Here is a 15164-nt window from a genome sequence, read left to right as displayed (position 1 = left end):
CCTAAAGTATAGCTTACAGGGTTTCCAAGGGGAATGTTAACATAAAGGCACATCATTTCTGTAAATTCACAGCCATGTGCTTTATGGAACAAGAGGTAGGGGCCATGTTGAGAGGGAAACTCAACATGCTGATTAGATTTAGCAATAAGCATTTATGTTTCCCTTGCTTTAGCTGTTACTGATAATTATTTTGGTTACTTGGGAACAAATCTTATAATCCTAGAGAGGCAGAGACAGATGCAGATGGCTGTGAACTGCATCCAATAGGATCAGAAGCTGGCACATGTAGCAACATAACCATCATCAAGTTGGTTGTTACAGCACAACCCATGGGGAGAGGGAGGGAGCTGGAAAGCCTGAAAGTTAAAAGGACCCTGGGAGTAAGTTCCAAAGACTCGTTCACTGAGAGGGCAGGTACATACACCATCACCAGAATGACAGCAATGACCAGCCCGGGGTTAGAAAGCTGCCTCAAAAATCTTCGCCATCCAGCTTGGGAAATCATTTTCCAGGGTCTCACCAATGACTTCAAACATCCTGTTTTTGCCACTGGGGGAAAGAGGGGGGGAGTTACTGAATTTAAAATGATTTGCAAAAGTATGATCACAGCAAGTAAATGAAATGTTCTCAAATATTGCATAGGAACACTTTTGGGTTGAAAATCTACTATTTGGCTACATCTCCTTATGCTCTGACCTCATCTTATCCTCAGGTGAATGTGATGTGAGTAATGTCATGCCAGCATGCACACTTAGACAAAGCAGTCAGGAAACTACGCACAGCCACAGAAGAATTTTAAACATCGTATTTCTAAGTTTTTGATTGAAAGACATTTTATGTCGGGCATAAGTCTGCTCCTCTGCTAGCTGCTCTTAGTTAGACAAGGCTGTCTTTGGGCTTGGTATGTGACACACTCAATTATTAATTGGCTTTGGAAATAAAAGCAAGAAATATATTAGTGGAATAACATCTACAGACACTCCAGTATCTCTTTCCACACCATGGTTTCTACCTCTTTCCCACCAGACCTCCTTCATCTCCCTGAGTGTCTCTCCTGTTACACAGCTCCCAGTGAACACCAGCTAAGACCCATTGAGGTTAGAGGAGAATCAGCTCCTAGAACTAGAAAAGTGAGAGCAAGATGTTTTAAGTTACTATAGAGCATCTAGAACTGTGATGGAACACTGGCTGTGCTAAGCTATTCCCTTTGTATATGTATACTAATCTTTCTAGAAAACATTGTAATTTATATAAAAGCTTTGGGCTGTATTTCAGCAAAGTATATGTACCCTCAGTTTAAAGTTAGCAGAGTATTTGATCTTTACTTTTGTTTTTTAGTATTTAAACATTTAAGCGAAATAGATATGATCCACATTCAAGATGAAGTGGAGGGATTTTTTTCCCCCTCATCAGTTCTAACTAGGCCTGTCTTTCAACAGACAAGGAGTGATTCCATATGGTTCATCAGGAGTTATTAGACTATGGCATATATGTGATTTAGTTCCCAAGTGGTAGATCAGAGCAGACACATAAAGGCACACAAGTGACTAATGTTAAGGACAAAGCCACAGATGGTGCTCAAAGTCTTTGGGAGTATGGGTGATTCTTATGTCATTGTTAAACATTTCTGAAACTTTCATATTATGTAGGATTATTTTTCACTGTAAAATAAAAATAAATAAAAAATAAAATTGCAATGAGCAAGTGAAAACTGGAGAGCTATTGTAAGGTATTGACATATGTGTGAGCAGACATCAATGTGGAGACATGTGGCTGAACAGTTAAGAGTACTGTCTTCATAGGGCTATCAAATAAATAGCTTTTAAATTTCCTGGCATTTAAGGTAAATCCACCAGAGAGCTGTCTGAATAATATTTCTAGAAAATGTATCAGAATTTGCTGGATGTGTCATTATGGCTTTGCTGAGTGTGTGAACGGATGGCAGCCATCTTACCTGCAAACACACCTGCAACTCGAGAGCAACCAGACAGCACGGTGGTGTATTCAAATTCAAAGTTGAAGACATAATTCAGGTTTCAAATTAACCTCCTTCAAATTCATCGTGCCCAGTTTGCTGCCCACTCAGGAGCCAGACAGAGTCTGGCCCAGGCAGGTGGGCAACACCTCAATTCACAGTTCCTAAGCATGACAAACCATGGGGAACGTGTTTCCTGGACTCATTTCTAGAACAGAATTGCCTTTCTAACTCTTGGAGTAGACAAAGAAACAAACATTCTTTTGCCACCAAAGAAAATAACCACTAGAAAAACTAAGGGACATAGATGAACCCCTTTCCCAGGACTCTTTTGCAAACATGTGAATGTTCCTAATCTCAAAACAGTGATCTCTATAGAGTGATTGTGTCCAAATTTTTCATTCAGAAAACTTTTGGCAAAAATCACATACAGGGGAAATAGAACTTAAAAAGCTACAGTTGGGCAATCATTGTGTTTCTAACTGGAATTTTAAGTCTGAATCCAGCTGTGCAACCACTCAGTTTGGTGTTCACAGTTTGTGTGGTTTCCTTACACTGCTGTAACAGAGCAAAGGTTCATTGCTGTGTTTAACTGAGGAGGATCAGTTTTTTAATAAAAAGTTAAAAGCACTTTTAACATGAATCTTAGATATAAAATCATGTGAATAATTCTCAGTTACCCGAAGACTTTTCAGTGGCTTATCTTTTGAACTATGTACTCAGATTAAGATACCTGCTTCAAGACTGCAGTTTCGTATTTAGTCTCCAGATGTCACTATCTGCATTATTTATTCCAACCCAACTGCCAACAGTTATATGTGTATATGCACATGTACACACACATGTGCAAGCAAACACAGATGCACAGAAAAATGAGCAGGGCTTATCAACCTCAGTTTCTTGAGTCTGACAGGCACTAGCTAGTTCTGAACAATCATTTATTTAATATTTCCTTTCTTTTTCAGTAAAACAATAACTGAAGTAACTATTGGAGTAAAAAATGTCTCTTTTATATTTGGCCTTGGGCAACAAACCTTTTGAATTTAATTAAATCACGGGTCTGACAGCACGAAGGGAAAATTCTATGTGGGCATGGAGTTTGTAGCTCACAAGACCTTCATACTCATTCCCTTTATGTCAGATGTGTACAGGGATTCCGGGGGGACATGTGATAAGTTTGTTTCATTTCTAAGAGCTTTCAGGGAATGAAACCCTGTTCTCCACATCCCAAAGACTCTAATTTTTTTGTTCATCATGTAAACTTGTAGAAAAGTAAACTTTAACTTATGTCAGAGAGTTTTCTTGAGTCTTGATTACTGATTTGAGTGACACATAGGTAGAATATAAATGCTGAACCGGGGAATACAGATTTTTAATTCACAGATAACTTTGGGATCAAAATATAGGTGACTTTCTTTGTATATGTATCACGATTTGGGAATGAGTCTACTTCTCACTTAAGGTGGAAAATCTGCTTTTTCCAAGGTCCACATGAAACGTAACAATGTTGATTGTACGTATCAGGAAAATCTTCACATCCAGACCATTGTAATCAAACCTTCTCTTAGCTACCCCCTAATATGGAAACAGCTGGCCTCATTGTCTATGTTTTACCCAGGCAGAACCTAGAGCAGCATAAATTATTTTCCCTTTATGAATCTCAAGGGAGCATTTAGATGGAGGATGCCTGAGATGCTCCACATCACATGATGGTCCTGGTGACGCAAAGGATCTAATTTCTGCCAACCAAAAATGTCATCTAAAAAACTTAAGCCTGGACAGTGAGGGGCCATTCCCCCCTCTACCCCTAAATGAACACTGCCCCCAGGCCAAATCTGGAAGACAAGAGACCTGAAGGGACCACAATCGAAAGACGGCGGCAGGGAGACGATCATGTACAGGACGGGCATGGTGGACAGGAAGAGGATGAGCAGCAGCATGCCCAGGTAGAAATTGTTGGATCTGGACGCTTTGAAGACTCTGGCCTCAGGAACATTGCAGCACATCACCGCCCAGCACTGGAAGTACATGGATGTGTGGAGTCGGAGGATATTGATGCCTGGGAGGCTAGGAGCAAAGAAGGAGCCCATCCTAGAAGAAGAAACCAGCATCCTGCTCAATTCCAAGTCTTTACTGCATAAGGAAGTCCCACAGTGCCTGTTTAAGTCATGCTTCCCAACAAAGGCAGGAACCGTATGGCTACACCCAACCATGAAAGCTGCCTATAAATAATCTTGACTAGCCCTGCTTCCATCTTCTAGACACGTTTTACCATTTTTCCCATTTTGCAAATATTTTATATCATTCTTTCACAGGACGTATGTCATAAACTAAATCTGTTATCATGAGTAAAAATAAGCTCTAAGAGTCAACAAATGTTACAATTTTTAACTTTTTTATTTCTTCTAATGTTATAAACTCATTTTTCCAATAGTTATATCATTGACTAGCATATTTCAAAATAAAATTTTTAAAATGATTAGCCATTAAAATCTGTCATTCTATTCAAATAAACTGTACATTTAGACTAAGCACGTTTGTTATAAAGTTTTGCTTAGTGAAAAAAGTAAAAATTTTATAATGCTATTTTTCTGTGTAGTAGCTATAGTGCTTTAGAGCTGATAGAAAAGATATTGATAACTAACATTATATTGTTTTCCTTGATAATATATAGCTGTCTATGTGTTTTCATGATAAAAATTCCTCACATTCATTTAAATTTAGTTCTTATTTAATAATCTAGGTAATTCACTTTTTTGGGGGGGACTTTTTGAGACAGGGTCTCCCTATAGCCACAGCTGGGCTGGAACTCACTATACAGACCAGGCTGGCATCGGTCTCACAGAGGTTTGCTGGCCTTCCTTTTTAAAAACATTTTATTTATTTTTATTTTATGTGTATTAATATATTGCCTGCATGTATGTAACTGCACCTGTGTCATGCAAGGCCCCAGAGGCCAGAGGAGGGCATTGGATCCCCTGGAACTGGAGTTAACAATGGTTCTTAGCTGCCATGTGGGTGCTGGGAACTGAATTTGGGTCTTCCTGCAAGAACAGCCAATGCTCTTAACTGCTGAGCCATTTCTCCAGCCCCCTTTCCAATACTTTTTGAAAGTACTATATAATACTATTTTTGAACAGAAATCACCTGTCACTTTTACTTGATGTCTTAGTTAATCATGAAAAAATAAATTTTGGTGTTTTTTTTATGAGAAAATCTATATGTATCATAGAACAATTTGAATTTCAATTTGGAAGTCCAAAACAAAAAAATACATCTGTACTTATTTTATAAGAGTGGAGCCCTATCTTTTAAACTGTCCCAAGGTGTCCCAAAATGTCTCAGCATGTCTGGTCAGTTTAACATTTGATATCTCCCGAATGCATATAATAGTTGTTTAAGTTGGTTTTAATTGTCAACTTGATACAATCTAGAATCACCTAGAAAGAGAGTTTCAATGAGGGGTTGTCTAGATCAGATCGGCTTTTGGGCATGTCTGTGGGGGAATTTTCTTGATTATATTAATTACAGAGGGAAGACCTGTACACTGTGGGTAGCATCAATCCCTAGACAAGGAACCTTGAACTGCTTAAGAGTGGGAACGTGAACTGGTGTATGTGCCATGCATCCGTTCATTGTTCTCTCTTGCTGACTATGGATATTGTGGTTAACTGCTTCAAGCTTCTGCTGCCTTGGATAACTGCAACCTGAAATTGTGAGCCAAAAATCAATGGCTTCTTCCTAAGTTGCTTTTGTCAGAGTATTTTAGTCACAATAACAGGATAAGAAACTAAGAATCTAAGTCATAACCTAATTTTGAAGGAATACTTTGTATATTACAGAAGCGTTATAAGTGAGAAGAAATTAACTTCTGCTTTAATTGTACTTCTACCATCCCAAAGTTAATTCATTCCTTTGAAACACAAAATATTCCCAAAAATTGAATTATATTGTTGGTAAGATGCCAAGCAGCATATCTGAGTGATGACATTGTGAACTGACCACAGACTTTGCAAGGAGTTCTTTTTTCATGGAGAGTAGATTTTAAAACAACACTATGTACCTTTGTTATAAACTAGCAAGAGAGAAGTTGGAACTCAAAAGAGAGTACATGATGACAGTTCCAGTTAATGTGGAAGGATTACAAAGCTCGCCCCCTGGGTCTGATCATGCCTACCACCCTCCAAAACTGAGGGTGGGGTAGGTGACATGTTTTGGTCCACAAAGCATAATTGTAAATGAGATGTCTCACTACTGGGTGGAAACTTTACCAGTTTTGTTTCCTTCTCTTCCTGCTATTGTGACAGCAATGTTCCAGATTGATTCTACACCATCAGTATAGGACTCTGAGCGAGAATGAGGCATGGGATCAGAGCTCTGCCCCAGCCTGCACTGAATATTTTCTTTCTCTAAGGTGCTAAGATCTGGGGATTTTTTTCATTTATGCACAAATTAATTGAGTCCAAGTTAAAATTTTGAATTTAAATAATTCAAAGCCTAGATTTTCCAAAAATGACTCACCCATGTGCCTATAACACAATGGCATTGCTTCTCTAAATGAATACATGTGCACCCACATGTTATATGCAAATGATCTATAGGTAAACAAATTTCAAAATAAATATCACATAGATATTATGAGAGCCAAAACCCAAAGAGGCAGGTCTTGGCACAATAATATCTGAATCTTAGTGATCATCTCATTTTTGTTTATGATTTACTAATCAGCTCAGCCCACTATGTCCCTTACCCAGACCTCATTCTGTCATCTACCAGGTAAAAGTCATCGCAATATCTTAGCTTTTATAAGATGGCTTTTCTTCCAAGAAGACAAAAGTGAAGGAAATAATCTTCTGTTTAGTGCTCCAGGGCCACATACATATCAGGTATTCACACCTTATCACGAGGAGCAAAGGACAGTGCAACTGGAAGGATAGTACTCAATGAATCCAAAGTTCTTCTCTGTCAGATCAGTGCTTGATGTGTGATGCTCCTCTGTGTTCTGCTATTTTAGAATATCATGTGCTTTTCCCATTTTGATATATTATTACAGATATATATGATATTTATTTTAAAAATAAACATGCAAATGAAGGTTTGTTGATCATTAAGCCAAAAGAATAGATTTTACTCATGTTTTGACTTCAATAACATCTCAATAAATGTTCTACAATGCTCAACAACTCCTAAAGCACTGATTGAATGTCTCTAGTCACAAACCAATGCAACCAAATAAAAAAAATCCCTATCATGTTTCGATTGTTTCTATTAAAAAGAATGGCTAACTCAGGCACTAGCTTCTCATGTCTGTGAAATAGTGGAATTAATAATTGTTATTTTGCCTCTGGAACTCAGGAACATAAATACCTTTGGTACACTCATGAAACATAATCACATCCTAAAGTTCTCATCAAATTAGCCAGAACAAGCCTGATCAGTGTCTGAAGAATAATATAAAGTGACAATGCCAACTCTGATAATGCAATTTTCTGCCCCTTAGAAAACTGAAAACAATTTTTACATATCTTTCAAGATTTTAGTATGAACTATAGTGGACAAAATCACAAATGAAATGAATCAGGCCGGCAATTACAATAGCTTTTTCAACAATAAAAGTGATTTCTGGGACAATCTGTTGTGTTACCTCTGAGAGAACACACTCAGCGTTCAACATGTCTATGCCAGAGGGATTTATGGCACTGTGTGGGCACTGCAGACATAAGGAACAGGTTTCTCATCATTCCAATAGCCATGCTGCCCACTTTCTGCCATGGAGCAGCTTCCCATCTGGGAAGTGAAAGATTAGAACCCAGAGGAACTGCTCTCCCCCTTTCCTGGGTTTACCAGTTGTCACCTTGACTTTCCTCCCTGCGTGGAGAATGAAGAGCACATTCCAGCCCTTAGTGATTCTCTGGTCACTAAAGCCATATTTGAAAAAGGCAAAATATCAGGGGAGAGGAATTATAATTTTAACAATCTCATAAAAATTATAATTTTTATAATTTTAATAATCTCTTATAACAGAAATAATTTTTTTCTGTAGTGTTTTCTTTATACTGGTTCACCTAGGGAGGCAGAAATTTGACAGGTCTGTTGGCAGGATGATGGACTTGGAAGCCACCCTTATGCTATTAAAGCAAGGTGATTTTCATGTTTGCAGAGGTCCAGTTCCAGTCTCTGTCAAGATGGCTTTGGTTGAAGGATCTGAGTAACATTTGAAGTTTACTTTTTGAACAAACTAAAGGTTTTCTGGCATTCGTGGTGGTGCAGTGGTGTAGCTTGTAGCATACTATTGCATTAAGCACGTATCTCTAGAAAAAAAGTAGCTCAGCTGTAACCGCCTGTGGATTGGGGAGCTGCTGGTGAAGACACAGAGTCTAAGACACAGAGTTTACAGATTAATTGCATGCTGTAATTCCATTTTCAAAACTCAAAAAATGGTTCTCACTGCATCAACTTATAATGTGTCAAAGTGTACAGTAAAAAATGTTTCCACTTAATAAAATATATGACAATTTTTTGACATCAAAATAAAAATTCCCACGTGTAGGTGGTCCTATACAACATTACAAACTGAAGATAACATTTTTAATTTGAACTTCCTAAAACATGTGTTGCATCTCTATAAACGCTTGTATTTAGTAAAATTTCATTTTAAAAAATACCTAAAGGATATATTTTTATATGTTTAGTAGTGGCAAGAAAATAAAATCAATTTTTCTAAAGGCCTTATGTTAACACATTTCATTATTTACAGGTGCTAATGTGACTGATCATTGATGACTGATGTTTTCCTATTAGATCATGGTGTCACAGGATGTAGGGTGGTTTCAAATAAGTCTACCAACAAGAGCATGGGCTCTCATGGTTTGCTGAAGGAGAACTCTGTAAAGCAGAAAGATGCCACACCACCCAAATTTACTTGGCAAATGGTGAACTGGAATCCACAGAATGGGGCTTCCTCTGACACCCAGCTGTAGTGCCTTCTGCACTTTTCTATACATGATCAAATGTCCAATATCTGACCTACCAGATCATGCCTTGGTTGAAGATCAGAGCGAGGACATTGCCACTGATGTCAAATTCTGTGTATGAAGGCTGGAGAAAGCACAGATGCTGGATTAGCACCTCAAAATGAAAGCCAAACAGCAAGAGGCGCCACATGAACATGCCTAGGCTCTCACTACTTCTAAACAGCAATAGCAGAATAATGACTAGAATACCTAAAATGAGAAGAAGGTCACTTTTTTTTTTTACATAGAAAAAGTCATTTTAAAATGTTATCAAGGAGCTGGCAAGATGGCTCAGTGGGTAAAGGTGCTTGCTGTGAAGACTGAAACTGATTTGATCCCTAGACCCACATGGTAGAAAGAGAAAACCAACTCCTTCAAATTGTCCTCCAATTTCCACATGAATGCAGTGGCATGGGTGCCTGCCCCCCAAATAAATAAATGTAAGAAAAGGAATTTTTATAGACTGTCACTTAGTGCTATGGATGTATGGCAAGATACTCTCTCCCACTTGATACTTAGAGTCTATGGGGGACACTTATTTAAACAACCACACACATACACATATACACATATACATGCATACATGCAAATATACACATATATGCACATATATACATAGAACATAGAATATGCATATACATATATGCATGCACACATACAAACACACACACAAATGACCTGAGAGTATGTTTTTTTCAAACTTAAGACCTCAAGGGCTGGAGGGAGATAAGAGAGGGTGAAGGGAGAGAATAGCTAGAATGTATTAGATACAGTAATGAAACTCAAAGAAATGCTCTCCTTGTATACGTTTACATATGCATATATATATATATATGTGTGTATAAGAAGATATAATAGGCCTCTGATTTGAGGCCCTAAGAAAACTACCTCCAACTTTCAAGTGCCTCTCCTTAAAAGTCTCATGAATTCAAGCTTCATTCACAACCCTTTCTCCAGAAGCGATAGTATTTTTCCTTTACAACCTAAAATGTTGGACAATCTGCCCTGTAACAGATCCAGGAAATAAAGGGAAAATATGACATAAGAGAGATGGCTAAATTGCAAGATAAAATAATAAAATTGTGCATAAGAGCTAGGCTGTCACTCAATAGTGGAACACTTGCCTAGTAAGCCTAAGGCTATGGACTTGCTCTTAGCATGGCAAAAAAACAAAAACAGACAATCCTCCCCCACAAAAAAGCTTCAAGTACAAAACTGGGCATAGGAAGGACATAATCAGATATATTCTTTGTCAAAAGCTACTTCTTAAATGTGAGAGAGTCAACTTCAAAAACAATTTTGGGAAAGGTGAGTGATGTCAATTCATTTTCCATGTATCAGACCGAAGTGCTCTTGACAATGGCAAATGCATGAACAAGCCTCCAACACACTGTATGGAGGATATTCATCAGTACAAACTAACACATACCAGTAGGTAGTGATTACAGATATACCTAACACTCTGACCCACTGGGAAAACAGTGCAATGGTAGAGTGCTTAACTAATAGGCATGAGGGCCTATGTTCAATTGCCAGCATCACAAACACACACCCTTAATCCCAACACTGGGAAGGCTGGTGGATCTCTGAGTTCAAGGCCAGTCTGGTCTACCCACTGAGTTCCAGGCCAGCTGGGGCTATAGGGAGACCCTGTCTCAAAAAGACAGAACAAAACAAAAAAATCCATCTAGTTCTATGAGCCAATAATTTCTCAGAAGTTCTACTTCAGAAATAATCTAGAAATTAGACACAAGAACACACATGAATACTCACTGCCCCTGTTCCTTAGACACGAATTGTGAAAGGGTGAGACAGGATTTGTTAAGTAAAGAGAGCCACACAATGAAATAAAACCTACAAATCAAGAGCTGTTTTGATAGACACTGATGCATGGCTGTTCCTAAACCAGCTCCACTGTGAAAAGCCTATACACAGGGCTTGTGTCTGCTGGGAAAGACTGAATGCTACCCTGCTACATTATGCTTTAAAACTATTTAAAAATTTGCCTGGGAGGCGGGGTGAGGGTGGGGGTGGGGCCGCTGGAGAGATGGCTCAGTGGTTATGAACACTGGTTGCTCTTGCAGAGGACCTGGGTTCAAAGTTTCCCAGCACCCACACAGCTGCTAACAACCATCTGTAACTCTAGTTCCCAGGAATCTGATGCCCTCTTCTAGCCTCTGTGGGCATTGCACGACATAGGTCTCAGGCCAGCTGGGATTACAGGGAGACCCTGACTCAAAAATAAAACAATACAAAAACAAACAAAGGAAACAGGCTTGGTGGGGGTGGGATGAGGCTAGAGATGCAGCTCAGCAAGCAAAAGGCACTGGGCTGATCCCCAGTACCACATTAAAAACTAGGTGTGGGAGTACACAGCTATAATCCTAGCAGGATGATGAGAAGTTCAAAGTTATCCTCAGCTATATAGTTTGAGGCCAGCCTAGAACACATGAGACCTTGTCTTCCAAAAAAAATTTTTTTAATGTAGAAAATACGTATTTCAACAAAGTTTAAAAATAGAAATAAGGGGCTGGAGAGATGGTTCAGCGGTTAAGAACACTGGTTGTTCATGCAGAAGACTCAGGTTCGAATCTCAGCACCCACATGGCAGCTAACAGCTGTCCATAAAGCCAGTTCCAGGGGATCTGACAGCCTTTTCTGACCTCTGTGGGCATTGCAACAACATGGGTGCACTTATCTACATGCAGGCAATACACGCATACACATAAAATAAAAATAATAAAATATAAAAAAAACAAAACAATATCGCAGATTTTTTAGTTCAGGAACTGGCAAACCTCTGTGTATGGATGGGTGGTATTTTAGACTGCACACAATATGGTCTCTGTTTCAGTCAATAATCTCTGTTGGAGTCTTTGAATTACAGTGAAAATTCAATATGGTAGAAATATGGTTGATGGCATTGAAGGTGATTAGACAAGAGTTTGAGGCCTCGCCCTACCACAGACCATCATTGTCATTGACTTAATATTCTCTTTTTAATAAATATTTTATTTATTATTTTTGTTTTATGTGTATGAGTATATTACCTGTATGTATGCAAGTGCACCCGTGTCATGCAATATCTACAGAGGTAAGGACAGGCATCTGTTCTCCTGGAACTGGAATTAAGTACAGTTGATAGCCTCCTTGTGGGTGCTGGGAATCAAACCCAGGGCCTTGCAAGAGCAGTCAGTGCTCTTACCTGCTGAATCATCTCTCCAGTTCCAAGATTTAATATTTTTTAAGCTTCAGTTTATTATATAATAGGAATAACACCTACTTCACAAAATTACTGTTTTTACATGGAGTAATATACTTGTATATATAAATTATTTTTGTAGCACATCTGATTTATAACAAATATGACATAAAATACAATAAAACATAAGGTCATATGATTATGATCCTGCTCTGATGGTCTGATTATCACACATATTTATGGATAACACTGAGTCTCTTTACCAGATCTCAAGGAAATCACCCATATTTTCATTTTATATTAGTTGAACACGGATCTCCTTTAAAATACAAGTATAGAAGCTGGAGAGATGACTCTGTGGTTAAGAGTACTTACTGCTTTTGCAGAGGACCCAGGTTCAGTTCCCAGCACCCATGTGGTGATTCATAACTACCTGTAACTTCAGTCCCAGCATATTTGACACCCTCTTCTGATCTTTGCATGCTCCTGCATGCACTTGATACGCATAAATTCACATAGGCACACACATGTAAATCAATCAATTGATCAGCCAGTCTTTTTAAAAATACAAGTATAAACAAGATGATGAATTTCTTTGATCATGCCCTGCATACAATTCTTTCTTTTTGGATATTCTTCATGCCTTTTATTGATAAACTGAAAAGCTATTATCTGTACAAATTAAATTGTAAGTAAAGAGATTCTGCATTGAGCTGTTATAGAACAAAAAGAACTTATGAAGTTCACCTTATGATGAATCATATCAGTGAAACTTCCTCCTGAGGGTAAAGCATTCTGCCCCCTATGTCCACAGAGTTTAGAACAACTGAGAACCAGCACATTCAGAGAAGCCATGGAAAATAGCTTATGTTAAGTTCATCTTTATAGGTTTATTCTGATAATGCTTTGGCCATAAATTTTTAACTAGGAAAATATACAGACTCACTTTCTCAACTGGAGCCACAATATAATTAAGCACACGTCATATATGTTTTTTTTCAGAATACACCTCACTGTCCTTATTTACCTCCTGACTACATGAATTCAGGAAACTCAATTAATTCACAAAATATTTTTCATTAAAAATACAAGCATTATGGTTTATCATTTCAAAATTCTATCTACTTTTAACATCATATGGCTTTCTGAATGTAATGTAGGAGATTGCTGTTTGGTTTCTTTAATGGGTATTGTAATAAAAAAAAAAAGAACAGGCTTTTTTTTAAAGGTACTTGCTCTGTGGCCAGTAAATCAACTTAGAGAAATTTATCATAAGGAACTAACCTGTGTGCACCACTATGATTCATCTGTGGTAATGTTTAGCTACATCAATATAATTAAATATAGTTGACAGTTATTACAAAAACAAAACAGATACAGTTCAACTGACAACAAATAAACTACTACATTCATTTGTAGAATATCATAAAACTACTTAGAAATAAAAAGAACAAAATTATGTCGTTTACAGGAAAATTGATGAAGCTGGAGATCATCAAATTAAGAAAAATAAACAAGGCTCAGAAATAAGGGTATTGGATATTTTCTATCATGTGTGGAATTTAAGGAGAATAAAACAGACATGGGATTAAAAATGGAATATCCAAGATGTTGAAAAGGAAAGTGGGAGAAAGAATAAGAAAGGGTCATAGAAGGCATGAATATGATCAGAGGATCTTCAATGAGTGTGTGGAAATGTCATAACAAAACTCATTATCTTGTGCAATTAATCTGTTTATAAAAATAAATAAATTTATGTTATAGAGGAATAAGGAGGAAGGTTAGTGTTAGAGCCACGAGTTGAATCCCCAGCCCAGGAATAAAAAGCATGTTACAATCCATCAGTTAATGATTTAATGATGTGAAGAGATGGGGATACAACCAGTGAGGTGCCAGAAAGTAGGTGTGTTTACCTTGTATCCCTGTATAGCCCCCCCAGCACACACACATACACACACACACATATGTGTGTGTGTGTATGTGTGTGTGTGTTTAATCTATACTGGGGTATGCAAATATATAATACTTGTTTCTGTATACATAATTAACATTTATATTACCTGATTTAGGTAATGTAAATAATCTCATTAATGGTGGGATTGCCTGTGAGTTTTACGTTTATAAATAACTTTATTGCATTTTCCAAGTTCTCTATGATGGTCTTGAAATATTTTTGGAATTCAGGAAACAGTAGAAAAATGTGACTTTTGTGACAGAAATGGTCACATTTTCTTTACATTTCTGAAGAAACTCAAGTCTCTCTTCACTCATCTCAGGTTCTCCTTCCCTTCATGGCATGTACTTTATGGACCGTGACTGTCAACTAGCAAATCTAGGGTAAGCGCAGAGACACAGTCTCACTGTCAGCCTCTGGGGTCCTGTCTCCCTCCTTCTTCCAGGGGGAGTGCCTTCTCCCATCTCTTGGAGTCCTGGTCATCTTTCTTGGTGTAGTTAACTACCTCCTCCTGAGGGTCTTTGCATTTTGATTGAGGCACCTTTCTCTCTCTCTTTCCTTTCCTTTCCTTTCCTTTCCTTTCCTTTCCTTTCCTTTCCTTTCCTTTCTTTCCTTTCCCCTTTCCTTTCCTTTCCCCTTTCCTTTCCTTTCCTTTCCTTTCCTTTCCTTTCCTTTCCTTTCCTTTCCTTTCCTTTCCTTTCCTTTCCTTTCCTTTCCTTTCCTTTCCTTTCCTTTCCTTTCCTTTCCTTTCCTTTCCTTTCCTTTCCTTTCCTTTCCTTTCCTTTCCTTTCCTTTCCTTTCCTTTCCTTTCCTTTCCTTTCCTTTCCTTTCCTTTCCTTTCCTTTCCTTTCCTTTCCTTTCCTTTCCTTTCCTTTCCTTTCCTTTCCTTTCCTTTCCTTTCCTTTCCTTTCCTTTCCTTTCCTTTCCTTTCCTTTCCTTTCCTTTCCCCTTTCCTTTCCTTTCCCCTTTCCTTTCCTTTCCCCTTTCCTTTCCTTTCCCCTTTCCTTTCCTTTCCTTTCC

At 38.0% G+C, this 15164-nt stretch overlaps 1 protein-coding gene across 1 annotated transcript in view; it reads right to left on the bottom strand.

Annotated features, from left to right (window-relative positions):
• Positions 1-15164, bottom strand: part of LOC103725927 (transmembrane channel-like protein 1) — a 116491-nt gene that overhangs the window by 8080 nt on the left and 93247 nt on the right. The window contains 4 exon segments of the mRNA XM_008823268.3: positions 423-475; positions 477-549; positions 3827-4066; positions 9006-9164. Of these exon segments, the coding sequence (XP_008821490.2) occupies positions 423-475; positions 477-549; positions 3827-4066; positions 9006-9164 (525 nt within the window).

Source organism: Nannospalax galili, unplaced genomic scaffold (genome assembly GCF_000622305.1).
Source record: "Nannospalax galili isolate Female #2095 unplaced genomic scaffold, S.galili_v1.0 scaffold3409, whole genome shotgun sequence".
NCBI classification, from domain to species: Eukaryota; Metazoa; Chordata; class Mammalia; order Rodentia; family Spalacidae; genus Nannospalax; species Nannospalax galili.
The sequence above is the reverse complement of the archived record's forward strand: the minus strand, read 5'-3'. Positions and strand labels throughout refer to the sequence as shown.